This window comes from Anas acuta, chromosome 19 (assembly GCF_963932015.1).
Source record: "Anas acuta chromosome 19, bAnaAcu1.1, whole genome shotgun sequence".
Taxonomy (NCBI): domain Eukaryota; kingdom Metazoa; phylum Chordata; class Aves; order Anseriformes; family Anatidae; genus Anas; species Anas acuta.
This window is the reverse complement of record NC_088997.1, coordinates 3,379,270-3,394,348: the sequence shown is the minus strand read 5'-3', so window position 1 is coordinate 3,394,348 and position 15,079 is coordinate 3,379,270. Positions and strand designations below refer to the sequence as shown.

Sequence of the window (15,079 nt, the reverse complement as noted above, 5' to 3'; positions counted from 1 at the left end):
AGCTTCCTGCTTTTCCAGATGATTCCAGCCAGCTCTTTTTGTGTTTGGTCTATTGTCGAATGCCATCACAAAGACTTGGGATATTAATCCTGTCATCTGCTCGCTCCGTGGAACTGCTGAGTGGGCTGCAGGCTGAATGGGGAGCTGCAGGTACTGGGGGAACAGGGACCGCGTGTGGGGCTCAGCCCCCCCTGTGTGTCTCCAGAAGCAGGAACACAGGGCTCAGAGGTGTGCTTTCACAGATCCTGTATGCAACCAGCATGGCTGAGGGGCTCTGAGTAAATAAATTGGGTGGTAGGAGCTTGTTCATCCACAGCAGCCACCAAAGGCACTTTAACGTGGAGCTTTTGCCGTAAGGAGATGCAGCTTGGCAGGGGAGGATCCGCAGCCAAATGGCTGGCTCCAGGCTCGTGGTTCCCACCTGGGTGCTCGGAGCAGTGCTCCTCCAGCCCTGCAGCTCCTCGGGGAGGAGCAGGAAGGGGTTTGAGTGCGAGCACTCGGGAGGAGTAAGCTGCTGTGTGTGGTGCATCCCAGAAGCTTGCATTGTGTTTGAGAAGGCTCAGGGAGGATGGGGAGGGAGTCTTGTTGCTGGCGTGTATGGGTGTGTTTCCAGCCAGGCATTCAGCACCAGCAGTGCAGAGAAAAATATGTGCTTGGGCTTCCAGCGGGAAACAACAAAAAAATGCTTTCCGTTTCTTTCGGCTGGAAAGTGGTGCCAGGAGCTGCTGCTTTAGAGTCTGAAGTCGGTATTTGAATGCACGCGTGCACCTCTGTGCATCAAAAACAACACACAAATAAAACACACGGCACAGGAGGCAGGGCTGCTGCTGGCTGTCGCTGCTCAGGGAACACAGGGGTGCTGTGGAAATCTTCCTGCGTGCATCTTTGAGACAAAACCAAAAAAACAACAGCACAAAAGGACACTTGCTCGTGTAAAAACGGATCCGTTTCTCCTGGTTTCAAAGCGCCCATTGGTTTTTCTCTGTGGAGTCCCAGCAGAGAGGGAACACCTCCAGAAACACTGAGGGTACAGCACCGAGGTACCCCCTGCCTGTGCTGTGTTTACCAAGATGCTGTCAGCTGGGGCCTGCGGACAGCAGATGCGTTACTGAAGCTGAGGTGGCTGCCAGACCTTCCTCGCTTCTTTTTTGTGATTTGCCAAACCCTCAGCTGGCTGCAGGGCGGGTATTGAGGCAGGCAGCAGCTCTGCAAGCTGAGCGGTGGCGTGTTGAGAAGTCCTGCTGGGGCAGCAGAGAACCAGTGTGATTTTTTTTCTTGTGCTGTGACCGCCCTTAGGTGCCCAAAAGCCCTGGCTTGAGCTGGAGGGAAGGGCACGGATGCTGCTGCCCCCTGGGAGCATCCGGGGAGCCCCAGACACAAAGCTGCTGGGTTTGGTTTTGTTGTTTATTGAAGACAGGCCTTTGTGCAGCAGTAATGGAAAATCCTATTTCTGTACCAAGAAAAGCTTCGCTCCCATGGCTGTTGTTACTGGCAGGCGCAGTCCCTTTGGTGTTTATGGAAAAGGATTTACTGGGGAGGCCTGGATGGCGAGCAGGCTCCATCTGCTTTCGTTCTCCCCCCGGTGCCTCCTCCCGTGCCCCCCACATCCCCTCCTTCCAGGCTCGGCCCCCTCCTGCAGCGGGCAGTGCCGGTGCCCCTGCTGTTGCCCTGTTTGCTCTGTAGCAGGGCAGGGCCCTGCCTGGCCCCTTCCTCCTGCCCTGGGGGGGCTCAGCCCTGTGCTGTTCCCCCCAGCAGCACAGTCTGGGCACTGCAGGAGGGTTAAAGGGATAAAGCAGCAATTCCTCTGGGACACAGCATTCCTCTGCTGGGCACCTCGCACCGACAGCTCCCGATCTCGCAGCGGGGTTCAGCGCGCACCCCCAGTCTTCCCAAGGGTACCTCGCCTGCCATCGAGCCCCACGGCAGTGCTTCAAACTGAAAACGTGAGCGTGCTGTTGTTTGGAAGAGGGTGAAATTGATATTTGGCAGCGAGGCCGCGCTGGGTAAGGATGAGGCAGGAGTGTGAAATTCGTAAATGGACCTGGAAGGGGGAACGTCGGCATTGCTGGCATGTAAGAGGGCAAAAAGCTTGACTTCGTAACTTGAAAGCAGGCAGGGCTCGCACAGTGCTGTAAATGCTGCAGCCGTTCCCTTTCCACGCTCAGGACAAGCCCTCTGCCAGCCGGCTCTCGTTTGGCTCTCGGGGTTCCCATCCTGAAGCCCGTACCGATGTGGGTTTCAGGCCCTGACCGCCTGAGGTCATTAATGCAGCTGCTGAGAGTAGCTCCTGCTTTAGCCTTAGTCCTGGCAGCTGGCTGAATTTTGTTTTCTTGCCTTTCAGTCCTTCCAAGGAAGCCAAGGACGAGCGTACCTCTTCAATTCAGTGTGAGTACCGCTCCATGGGGTCAGCTCCGCGTCTCTTGGGGTAGATTTAAGAAAACCCTCGTGAAGACGTACAGAAAACCTTTATTTTAGGAAACCTCTAAGATTTGGGAGCTTGCTGGAAGTGGTTGGAGAAGGAGGCAAGAAATAGCACTGATTCGTGTTTGATTTTATGTTCAAGTTTCAGATAAGCAGCTAGGAAGAGGTGTTTTTTCATCATCAGATTGAGGAATTAGAGCTAACATGACTCATTCTCTTCTTAGAGAACACAGTTGAGCCAAAGAGCCCAGGTTTTATAAATGCAGAGAGTAAGTAATGTCTGAATGTGAATTTTAGAGCTAGCATAAAAACTGACTATAATTTTCCCAGTCACTGAAAATCGTTTGGGTACGATCGCTGCTGGGATGTCTTTCAGAAGAAGTGCTGATTTCAGTTCCATTTCCCCAAGTTCCATTTGGGAAAGTAAAAGTTACAATTTTAGCAATTTGAAAATGAAAATCTTTCTCAAATGCATCATTAGCGCAATTTACTACTGCGTTATTAATCTTCCTTTCAAAACTTTGTAGAATTTTCAGTCGAACAAAATCTCCATTTTACCTTTTCATTCTGATCTGGAGCTGCAAGAGGTCTTTGTTTGGGAGCAGCTGCGGGACTCGGTATTCTCAATTTCCTGCTTACGTTCCCAAATACTGCAATAAAGTTGCCGTCAGCTTCGTTGTAGTGACGTGCAGTGGAAGATGCACTAACAGAGAGCTTCTCTCCTTTCTTCCAGAGTTAACGTGGGCTGTGGCCCCGCAGAGGAGCGGGTGTTATTAACAGGATTACATGCGGTTGCAGACATTTACTGTGAAAACTGCAAAACCACACTGGGTTGGAAATATGTGAGTATCAGTACGGTTTGGTTTTCCTGGGACTGTCTTCCCTCCAGCCCTTTGTGAAGGTGTGTGTGTGGCGTAACGTGGTCCTGGGGAACAAACGTTGACTTGGGAACCAGCAATGTGGATCCTGGGCTGCAGCCACATCTTCTCGTCCTTTCCACATTCCTGTTTTCACTCCTGTCCTTTGTTTGTTTTCTCCAATTACAGCATGAGCTCTCTGCAGCTAATGTGTTGCCTTACTAAGAGCAGGCTTGGTTTTGGTGGGTGTCCCTTGGTGACACACAACATAAAATTCAGTCAGTTCTGTGGTTCGTGTTGTCTTTTTTCCCAGACCCTCTCAGAATAATGGAGTGATCCGTCCAGCGCTGGTCCTGTGTCCTTCCCACTGGAAATGCTATTGAACACGGCTTGATCTGTTTGCTGTCTCTTGCTCTCTATAAATTCAATTACCTTCAAATAAAGCCTTGTGCTACGTTCTCATTTCTGCTTCAGGAGGCACGCAGCGTACTTGTTTGTCAAAACATTTTGAGCAGTATCTAAACAAAACATTTATTGTGTCTGTGGTCTCTGGACAGAAATACTCTTTAAAAGCCAGTTAAAAGGCTATAAAAAGTACAGCATCAAAAATTGATGCAGTAGGAATCCATGCAGAAGCACAGCATGGATCTCACAAATGGAGAAGGACACTAAGTACATAAATGGAGCTTATTGTGGAACAAAACACGGAATTTCATAAACGAAGCGGTGAGCTCAGGTCTCTCCTGCAGCAGAATCACAGCCTCGCTGATGCGTTCCAGGCACGCAGCTGAACTGCCTTGGAGGGTGCAACCGAAATCATGGAATCACAGAACTGTAGGGGTTGGACCAGCATCCTGGGATCTGTAACCGTGACTTTACCTTCCTTATCGATCTCTTTCTTTCTCCTTTTTTCAGGAACACGCTTTTGAAAGCAGCCAGAAGTATAAAGAAGGCAAATACATCATTGAACTAGCTCACATGATCAAGGATAACGGCTGGGATTGAATGGGAAGAGCCCAGCCCTACCAGCGTGTAAGAGAATGCCATCCAACCGAACATTATATCCAAGAGTGAGAGAGTGACTGAACGCTTGGTTCCATGCATTTAGAGGCTCTGCAATCTGGGAGCATCTTCACACCCTTCTCCATCTTTATTGGTGACTGGCCTCTAAATTTCTGTCTCTCTGTCTCTTTGCTTTGTATCTGTTTGTGAGTTGACCCTGGCTGCTTCTCTCTCTGTTCTGGCGTTGGCTAAGAGAATGCACCGAATGCCCGACAGCCATTCCATGTTGACGAATGCTTACGTACAAACTGAAGTTGGCTCTGTGGTGGCAGGCTAGCAGCAGGTCTTGGTGCGGGAGGAAGACCTGAGTTTTGGGCAGGAGGAGGTGATAGGGGGTGGGGAGTGGGCCCACAGGGAAGTCATCGGGAGCGAAGCTGTAACTTCTCCTTTAAGTCTTGGTTAACCAAGGCTTGAAACTATCTACTTGTCTAAACGGACAGAAAAATACCTCACGGCTGCGTTCTCTCCGAATCGTAAAACCGCTGCTCCGCCGAGGGAGCTTTGGTCTAAGCCGGCTGAGCACAAGTCCTGAGCAGTTCCCCTCTGCAGGCTACTTGTGGATCTGTGTTTTGTTTGCCGTTCATGAACTCGTTGTTGGGGGGAGGAAGGCTGGAGAGGTTCCCCGCCTCTCCTTTTCCTCTCTGTTGCAGAGGAGGTAGGCCAAACATCCCAACCGAGCACGGCTGTGGGAGCACCCTCACAGCTGGAGAAACCAAATCCTGACTCTTGAGCCCTTCAGAGAGGAGGAGAAAACCACTTCAGGCATAGGGAGGCTGGAACTGCAGCTCAGAAAATACAACAGGAAAACAAAAAGGCGCATGCTAGGCAAGAAAGAAGAAATTAGGTAGGGGAGGATGGGGACAAACGTAGTAAGGCAGGGTACCCCTTGACTTCTGAGCCTCCGCTGAACCTCCTTGGAGGTCTTTTACCAGTGGTTCACAAATGCAAGCAGGAAAATGCTGCTATGAGTATCTTCTTCTTAAATCCCAGGCCCCAGCCATCGGCTCTGCTCTTGGAGCCTGTCAGAGAAATGATGTGAGAGTGGAGAGAGGAGGGAGCAGAGGACCCCGACAGTTGTAGCAGTATTGCACAGGTGGATATTTCAAGCCATGAGGTATCCCCCCCAAAACTTTCCCCCCTTTTCCCACTCCCAGAAGCCTGTTGGAGGTACAGGGGAGATGGGAAAGAAAAACAAAATCAAATATCTGCCCCCTGGAGTTGTCTGTGCTTGGAGTTTAAATGGGAGGGGTGGATGTGGATGTGGTAAGTGCAAGGGACAAGCCCTTCTTGTTTTATTTTTTTTTCCTATTAATCAGTGTGGACCTTCCCGAGGTGGCTGGTGGGGAAGGAGCATCGTGTGCGGGAGGGGAGCTGCGTTAGGCATAAGCCAATGTGAAGTTTGCTCTGCAACAGTCCAGCCAGTATCTGGTGCATAACTCAAAGACTATTTAACTGAATTAGTTTTATCTCTCTGAGTGAATTTCCTTTTTGTTTGTGGAATTCTTTCAAGTAGGTTAATCCACTGGGGGGAAATCTTTCTTAATCCAGAAGGAAAGAGTATTGTGCGGGGGTTTGTAACTCCTTACGAAACCCAAGCTCCGGCGCTGTAATCTCCTGTCGCTTGCCCCCACCCCCAGGATCTCTGAGCTGGGGATCAGGGCGGAGGGGCTGGCCACAAAATGACTCGCTGTTAAACGAAGGGGATGTGAGCAGAGATGCTGCTTGGGATCGGGATCCAACTTCACACATCGGATCCTTGTGCTGAAGCCCAAACCCAAGGGCCCATCGAAGCAGAGGCTGTTTGTTCTCATGAACCTTGTGGCAGGGCGTTGGTACAGCTCGCAGAGGGAAGGCAGCGGAGGTTGGCTGCAGCTCCTGCAGTGGGTGGAAGTAGCTCGCTTTGTGGGCCTTTGGCCTTTCTGTTGTGGCTGTGTAGCTTCAGCTTTCATTTCTCTGCTTCCATCATCCACGTTCCCGTAAGTGACAAAAATCTTGGAAAAATCAAAACCTGTGCAGTGCCCACCTGCGTGGTGACACTGGCACTGGCCTGGTCCCATTTTGCTGTCCTTTGGTGATTGATCCAGGACAATTTATTGGGTTTGGGCTAGCGAGAAGTAATTCATATTCTTTGAAGAGCTCTTGGTTCCCCCAGACACACAGCATTTAAAGGGGTCTGTTTGTACCTGGGTGAAGTAAGAGAGAACCCCAAATTGTTAATATGAGGTTATAAAAAAAAAAAAAAAAAAAACATGCCCAAGCTCTTGATTTTATGTTGATAAAAACATAAAAACAAAACCACGTAGGCGATAGCGATCACCTATAGCAAAGATCCCAGATAGAAATGTTTTTGTCCCTGTATTTGGGACAAGAAAGGATGATGTTAAATCAGATCAGGCTGTTTTTAACTGTTCACAGGGGTTACACTTTTAATGGCAACCGGTCTCAGCTTGAATATGGCAAGATCTTAATCTGCTTTTAATTGGCTTTGTCTCATCAGCATCCACAGATTTACAGTTGCTGAGAATCTGGCCTCAAGTCCTGATGCGAAAAAACGTGTGTGCCTGTGAGCGCACGCGGCGCAGAGTTATCTCTAGTCCGACTTTTCAGGGAGATAAGAAAAAACTGGCCTGCGAGGCTCGTTAGAGGCTTGTTCTCTGCTGTGCGTCCACCAGCTGTGAAGTCCTTCCTGGGCTGCTCATCCCCTGCCACGTGCTGAGGTAGACACAAGACGATGCAGGAGGCTGGTGAGCAGCGGGACGGTGAGGTCTGTGTGCTGGTGGGTGTCACAGCACGGCCCAAATCGATGATTTGTAGAGCTGCGTGTTCAGAGCATAACCAAAGACCCTCGCTGTCTGCATCCCCCTGGCGTGTGAGCCAGCTGTAGCCAGGTCCTTCCCATCTGGGCACATCAGGGTGGGACTTTTGTCTCCGAGCCGGAGATGTGGCCACAGAAATCGCCTCCTTGGGCACCGAGCGCTGGCAGTGCTGCTCCCTGGGGCTCCGAAACCCCCCGGAGCAGCCACTTCTGCTCCTCTCCACGTGGCAGCCCCGTCTCTGGCAAGCTGCGAGCGCCCTCGAGTTTACATCACCCCAGGCTACCCCAAAGCTCAGACTTCAGTCAGTTTTAAATTTCTTGTGCTCTGGTGGATTATCTGGCGTGAAATCCTGGTCCCTGTAATAAATATTCAGATGATAATATATACAAAACAGAAAAAAAAAAAAGGAAAAAAAAAACAAACACATTATCTTGTGAGATATACTTTTGTAAATAATATTTAATTTTTTTAAAGAAATAATATATTTGGTGCTGTTTTCTCAGAGCCCCTCCCTGAGAGCACTTTGTTTGTTGTTTATAGATGATACTGTTTCCTTCTGTATTTGTTGGAAAACATTGTCGAAAGGGAAACAAAAATCACAGTAATGTCCTCTTGAGTCGATCCCGTTTCCCCCTGGACGTGGCAGGGCTCAGCTCCTGCTGCCACGGGCAGGATGGGGCCCGACTCCTGGCACCAGCGTCCGGAGTCGCTCGCGTGCCGAAATCCCTTCCTGTCGGTGTCGCGGATCTCCCCTTGCACCAGTATTGGCTGGAGTGAAGTAGACCCCGAGGCGTTAGAAAACAGGAGTGGATACAAGCTGCAGGCTCCGAATCGCTGCTTCCACTCGCTTGGAGGCGGCAGGGACGGAGGGTGGAGGTTTCTGATGAGTCATTGTTTTTAAACTAAAACATGAAGTCTTTGGACACGGATCCTGGTTTTCTTTGGGGTTTTTTGTTTGTGTGTTTGTTTGTTTTTAAACCAGGCTGCTACACAACAAATTAGAGTAAAAAGTTTACCTCTCTGGCAGTAAAGTTCTTTTTTGTTGTTGTTGTTTCCTTTCTGTCTTTGACCTCCCCCCTGCTCCCCGCTCTTCGTTTTTAATTCATTGGGTCTCTTGTTTATCCTGAAGTGGACCAACAGCACAACCACTGGACTGTGTTTTGCTGAGCAAGGAGCTGTTTTCAGTGCTGAATAACTGTTGCACGCTCTCTGATTCTCTGGTTTTGGTGCACACGATTTAAAAAATATACAGAAAAAAAAACCAACAACCTGCAACTGAAATTTGTTGTTCTTGTGATGATCATGTGAGAATTTTCTCTGTATGCATTTTTCTAACTGGTATGTGAGTGTATTAATCATGCATTTCACTGCACTTCCTTGTTTCGGGAGGAGCATCGCGCTTCGGTGTGAACCAGTTCTGGGTGAGCCGATGACCCCAGGCACCGGGGGGCGAGCAGATGTGCAAGAACCGGAGCTCAGCTCAGTGGGAAGGAGCTCTTCTCACCAGGTGAGAGGCCTCAGAAGTTCAATGCTCAGAAACAATAGCGTTAGGCATAGGTTTGGAAGAATCATGTTCAAAAAGAATAAGCAGAAGAGGGGAATAAAATCATACTGAACTTAAAAAAAGAAATCAACATATTTAAATGCAAGCAGAATGGCATTGTGTGTGGTAAAATCACAAATAAGCTATTCTCATAGTTACGAACTGTATGTATCCTTTGTTTTGTTTCTCGTAAGGAAATGGGAATGCTTTCCCCACTGACAAAACTAAAGGAGAATATTTCCAATACCAGCCTGTCTATTGATGCTCTTGTGTTTACAGATTGTGTATACTTTTATTTCTTTGATCTTATTTTAATTTTATTTTTGGCATATTTCTTCAGGTCATTTGCTTCAGTAATAAATGCAATTGTTTTCAAATAATTGGTTTTCACCTTTTCATGTATTTGTACATTGTATATAGTTCTTCAGTATTAGAGGGAGGCGTATTGTTTGTCATATTTACAATATGTGTTGGTGCTCATTTGAGAAAATAAAATTTTCAAGTACTAAAATGTTTCTTCCATGTTGCTGTCTTATTCTTCTTGGCCATGTGCAAGTTCTTAAAGGCCTGGAGGCGGCGAAATTTGGTTGTTAAGAAACGGTACCTTCAGCTTGCAAACAAACTACACTCCAGCATTGGTAAAGCAGTGGCAACGCTGATGTGTTTGGGCATTTTGCTTTAGCAGGAGAGAGCACAGGGGGAGGGTGATCCCTAAATATTGAAACACAGCAATTCCACTGAGTGATGGAGGGAGCTTCTCCATCGTGTGCGTAACTACGGCACTTCCAGGAGTCATCTCTCTTGCCAGACACAGCTGCGCCCTGCTGGAGCTCCCCTGCCCCAGTGGCACTCAGTAACGCCAGGATCACCTCTGCGACGGGTGCTGTGAACGGACCTGTCTGTGGTGCCTTCGCCTCTAAAATCCGTGCTAAGCTCCGGTCAGACGGAGAGCAGTGCTTCAGTTCAGGCGGTTCCGAACGGGCACAAAGAGCTCTGCCGGGCTGCTGGGGAAGCCAAAAGGATCTCCCTGGCTCTCTGTGCCCAGAAACAGGCAGATGGAGGCAGAAATCCTACGGGCAGCACCCACGGGTGGCGCGGGGCCACCTCCATTCCCTGGGGCCGCCGCGACCTTTCCGGAGGACGGGCTATAAAGAGAAACGCGGCTCAGCGCGGGCAGCCCCGGTCAGAGCCCGAAGTCACAATGATTTTTTCAGAAGACAATCACGGAGCTATAAATACCGCGGCGCCGGTGGCTTTCAATCCTGGGGCGGGAGCAGTCGGATGGCGGGGTGGGGTGGCTGCTATCGGGGAACCACACGGGGGGACCGCGCGTGGCTCCTGCCCTCCCGCTGGGACGCGGGTGCTGGAGGGGATGCTGCGGGTGGCAGCCCTGCCATCAGCACACCCCATCCCCTTTCCTCCTCCTCTCCCTCTCACACTTTATTACCCTCAATGACTTAACCCCTCTTCAGGGTGCGCATCCCCCCATCCCGAGCCCCTTTCCCAAAATTTAACTTTCCACCATCGGCCGTGCCCTTGGCTGCTGCTCCCATGGGGGTGACTGCTCCTGCCCCAGCCAGGGCATTTTCGTGCTGACAGGAAGGATTTACAGGAGCGCCTCCAGGCTGCCAAAAGCCGGGGATATTTTTACCCAGCTCCAGCCTGGGGAATAAATAGCAGTGAGGCCAAGAGACGCGCCGTGGATGCAGCCTGGCTGCGATGGAGACGTCACCCGGAGGGCGGCCGCCCCCAAAAAGGTTTCCTCGGCCTCTTGCTGCGGGTTTTGGGGCAGGGCAGTGCTGGTGCCCGGCAAGGCCAGGTGGCACCAGCAGCCTTTGCTGGGAGCATCACGGCAGCATCAGCCCCTTGCACCCACGGCGCTTCGGAGCCGCTCTGAGCAGGCTCCAAAAAATGTTGGCGCCGGTGTTGAGAAAGGGAAGATGTCAAAAGCAGAACGGTGCTGTGAGAAACCACTAAAAGCTGAAATTTTCTTTTTTTTTTTTTTTTTCCCTCTCTCACAGAAAACATTTTGCTTCCTCTGAAATTCCGGTTTCAGCTGAAAATTCCACTGTTTTCAGTACAGAAATAAAAGACGGCGACGTCCCAGAGCGCCCCGTTACGCGTGGCTCAGGCCCCAGGCAGCCGCGGTGGGAGCTGCCCCTCGATTTGTTCTCCTTGTATGGAAACTTCTGCTTAGGTGAAGGAAAAAGCTGGGGGAAAAAAATTTAAAAAGGCTTCCCCAGGGGCCCAGCCTCGCCCTGTGGAAACGTGTGCCCTCGGTGAAGAAATTCTGCACAAGTGTTTGGATGCTTTACAGAAATAACAGAAAAATATAGGAGCGTGCTCTTATATAGCTCTGCTTCCTCATCAGGCTCGGGCTGGTGTTTTCTTTTCCACTCGGACAAGGCTTTTCCCATAATTGTGCTATTTTTGTGAAGGTTTCAGGGCAGAAATCGAGGGCCCCTCCTCGGCGGGCCTGAGGAAGCCCTGAGGAAAGGCAGCTGTGCCCATTGCAGCCTCCCCGGCCCCTCGGTCTGGTGCTTCACAGGGGAATCGGGGCTGCTCGTGCCGGGTGCTGCCGGGCTCTGCACCTCGGGCCCCATCCCAGGAGGGGTTTCGTGGCCTGGCCCAGGCCAGATCCCCTGCCCGGGGCTGTCAGCTTGCTCCGGGGGTGTTTGGGGAGCTCTGCTCTTGGGTCTCCGGCCCTGCAGATGGGGCCGTGGTTCCCCTCCTTGCTTCCTCTCCTGTTCCCGGCAGCTTCAGCCAAACTCGGGGAGAGTCCAGCTTCCTTCTTCCTTCTTCCACAGCAGTTGAGCAGTGCTGATCTCTTGCTGACGGACAAACCACAGCGTGCACAAGCGCTGGCTTCATGGTGTAGCCCAGATTTTTCACAGGTTGGGGACAGGCTATGTGAAAGTGTAGGATCCAATAACGCTTTTAAAGCCAAAAAATAATAATATTTTGGATTTATTTCCTTAACAAACAGTGGGTCTACAGCAACTCCTTTGGCTGAGTGAACAGCCCAGTGTCATGGTTGTCTCTGGCTGTCCCCCAGAGCTTCCAGCTCGGCTCGCTTTGTGACACCCCGATGGGCTGCCCCTGCTGCAGGGGGATGGGACAGGGCCCAGCCCCTGCTCCGTGAGCACCTGAGCTCCGGCTCTTCTGCCAAATCTTTCTCCCCCAGCCTGCAGAGCTCAGCTTGAAGCAGTCTGGCCATGCTCTTTGTACCTGCGGTCCCCACTGCAGCCTGGCTCAACATCCACATCTGCATCCCGTGTCCCAGCTTCTCCATCCAAAAAATCTGGGACCCAGGCAAAATTCAAGCCTCAGGGCAAAACCATTGCTGGAGATGTTGGCTGATGGAGGGGAGCATTTACTTCAGATCGGCTGCCCAACAGCGAGAAAACCTATTTTGAACCAGAGACTGGAAACATTTGGGCTAATCCCAGGTGAAAGCTGATTAAAGGCTCGGTGGCGCAGATCTGGAGCGTGTCCTGTCGGCCCACAGAGCCCCCAGACACACCGCAAGGAAACGGGGCTCAGCACCAGGGCACTGGGGCAGTGTCCCCCGGCCACACTGATGGGGCCAGGACCTGGTTGTGCCTTATCCCGGCTCTGTCCCCGGGTGCTCCCGCTGCACCCGTTCAGAGCAGCGCGAGCGGCTTCGTGCTGCGGGCAGGAGCTGGCTCAGGGTGAGGAGCCCACTGGTGTCGGGCACCTTCACATCCTCCATCTCCTGCTTGTCCTTGTTGTTCGTGCATTGTTCAATTCCCCTCCGGGGTGCTCGTGGTCAGGGCAGGACAAAAAGGAGCCAGCTGCTTAAGCAAGGAGCGAGTATTTAAACTGTGGAGTTCGACATGCTCCAGGTTACAGCTGAAATTGCCAAAACAGGCTAAAACACTGCTCTGGTCAATGATAAACAGAAGGCACGGCACAGCTCTGCGGTTCCCAGGGTGCTGGGGGGGCTTTTGGTGCACAAAGTGCACGGAGCTGAGCGCTGACCCTTGCTGGGAGGAGGGCAGAGCTTCCTGCTCCTTCCCAGGCTGGCGAGCGCAGGCGTCGCGGGCACTTCAGCGAGGGGTCGCCCAGACCGGTGACGTGGCAGCGAGTGTTTGCCCTGTCCATACCCAAGCAAAATATTTAGACTTTGGGCACTGCTTGCAGGGTCCTGTGAATTAGTTGCTACCAGGGGAGGGAGCCCCCGTGGGCTTTATGACCTGTGTGGGCTGCAGGGTTGGGCCCTCCTGGTTTAAACCTTTGCTTTTATCCATCTTGTCCTTGAATTGCTGCAGAAGCATCACAGCAGCCCCTTGTCCGAGGCTCGCAGCTTCCCAAGCTTCGCTACAAACAGCTGCTGGGTCTTGTGCATTGCAGCTTGTGAAAGCACAGTGCTTGCTACAGGTATAAATGCTGAGTTCCCCAGCTGCAGCACGCCTGGCACTGCCAAACGCTGCTGTGCCGCTGCTCCAGCTGGGTAAATATTAGGCAGGCTGGAGCTGGACTCCGGGCAGTGCTTCGGCAAACAGCATTCAGTGTGCTCACAATGTAATTTCCTTTCCAGAAAAATATTTACTTACCTCTCTGGTCACTCTCGAATTGAAAGCACATTTAAAGCAGGCTTGTGTGGAATTGCTTAGATTGGATTTTTTATTTTTCTCTAAACTAAAAAGGGGGGTTGTGTGAGGAGCGGCCGTGCCCCGCAGCTTTCTAAAGCCCGTGCTCCAGGTGTTTATGTGCTGTCGCATATAAATCACGCCTCAGACCATGGGCCCTTGTATCTCATTGGGGCTCTCAGTGTTGAAAACATCGCTGAGCCCTGGCTGTGCAAACAGCCCCGAGCACGTCCTCCTGCCCCCTGTGCCCACCCACACCAAGCAAAGTCCTGGGCAAACCCTGGTTTGCATACATCTGAAGGCAGTCGGTGAGGTGGGAGCGATGTTTCTGCTTATTGATGCTCAGCCACCCCCTGGGCCATACACGTGGGGAGGGATTCGGGCACCGTCGAGGCATGCTGCCATTTCTCCCCGGTATTTATGCCCTGCACCAAATCAGAGCTCCCTGTGCCAGGAGGCGCCGCAGCTTTTTGTGTGCAGTGATTCAGGGAACACCGAAGGCAAATTCAGCTCCGCTCGCAGCCAGCAGTGCTCCCTGCAGCAAGGGAGATGTCCGATGACTTAAAAAATGGCTTTAGGAACTACGAGTTTTTATGTCTCTTTGGAAGACAATAGCAAATATCTCTCCAATCAGCCATCTTCTTCCCAATAAATGCTGAAGGTGCCAGTAAATCTCATTTTTAAAAAGCGCAGCCCATAACCTGAGACACCTGGCCACTTCCTCTCGCCCAGCCTGAGCTCGTAGCATGAAACGAGCTCAGAGCACCCAGCCCTGCCCAGGCTGGGGCCCTGTGGCCGTGGGCAGAGGCAGCGTTGGTCTGGATGCGCCTGGAGCCCTGCGCTGGGGACGTGCAGGGCAGCGCGAGCCCTCCTCAGGCTGAGCTGTGCCCCCCGACGTCGCTATTTTTGCCCGGATTAGAGGGAAATTAAAATTAATCCTCAGAGTTCAGGAGATCTCTGGGGTTTAGCGTTTTTTTTCCTGATCGTTCGTTATTTTTAGCAGCTGCTTTTTATTTTTAGCATCTCCCAAGCGCTGCAGGTACTTGAGCTCCCGCCCCACGTCCTCATCACTGCGTGGGCACCGGCGAGCTCAGCAGTCGGCCCCATCTCCCTCCCTCCCACTGCCCCACTTCGTTAGCTTGATTCCTTGAATCCTTCTGCTGCATCACATCTTTGCTTCCCATATATGCGTTTTTTGGACAAAAACCCTTCCAGTGAGCAGCGAAGGGCAACTTCTCCTCTCCCACTTGTTCTGCCTGGAGACGCAGCCTGCATGGGAAGCAACCCACAGATTTCACACTTGGAGATCAAAGGACTGAAAACGTTTGATCTCCCTACCTTTTTAATTGCTACGCCCCCAGCAGCCCACTCAGGGCACAGGACTGTGCCCCGCAGGCACCCAGCCCGGGCTTGGTGTGCAGCCACGGGGCTTGGTGTCCTTTAAGATCACCCTGTGCAGGTGTCGTTGGTGAACACAGAGGTTAATATTTAATTAGACACTATTTCTGTGGGATGACAGACACCGTGAGTGGAGCCTGATCCTAGAGCCGATCGCAGCAGCCCAGTGATCTCTATTTCTGTTCAGGACATTCACACAAACAGGCGATGCTGCCTCCATCCCAGGACACAGGCTTTGCATCTGTAAAAGCACCAAACGTGTTCATTCCTTGCCCCTATTTTACACACCACACCCGATTTCCACCGCAGATGGTTCCTGTAGGTTTGCTGCTGCACACCTGTAAGCCCGGGGGCTCCTTGGTGGCTGCC

The 15,079-nt window shown here is 51.5% G+C and overlaps 1 protein-coding gene across 4 annotated transcripts in view; it reads left to right on the top strand.

Moving 5' to 3' along the window:
- Window positions 1–7,578, top strand: part of YPEL2 (yippee like 2) — a 28,406-nt gene extending 20,828 nt beyond the window's left edge. For all 4 annotated transcript variants that reach the window (XM_068655592.1, XM_068655593.1, XM_068655594.1 and 1 more), the window contains 3 exons: window positions 2,342–2,385; window positions 3,155–3,263; window positions 4,194–7,578. In XM_068655592.1, the coding sequence (XP_068511693.1) occupies window positions 2,342–2,385; window positions 3,155–3,263; window positions 4,194–4,283 (243 nt within the window). In that variant the 3' untranslated portion in view covers window positions 4,284–7,578. The remainder of the gene's footprint in view (window positions 1–2,341; window positions 2,386–3,154; window positions 3,264–4,193) is intronic.
- The last annotated feature ends 7,501 nt before the right edge of the window (window positions 7,579–15,079 follow it).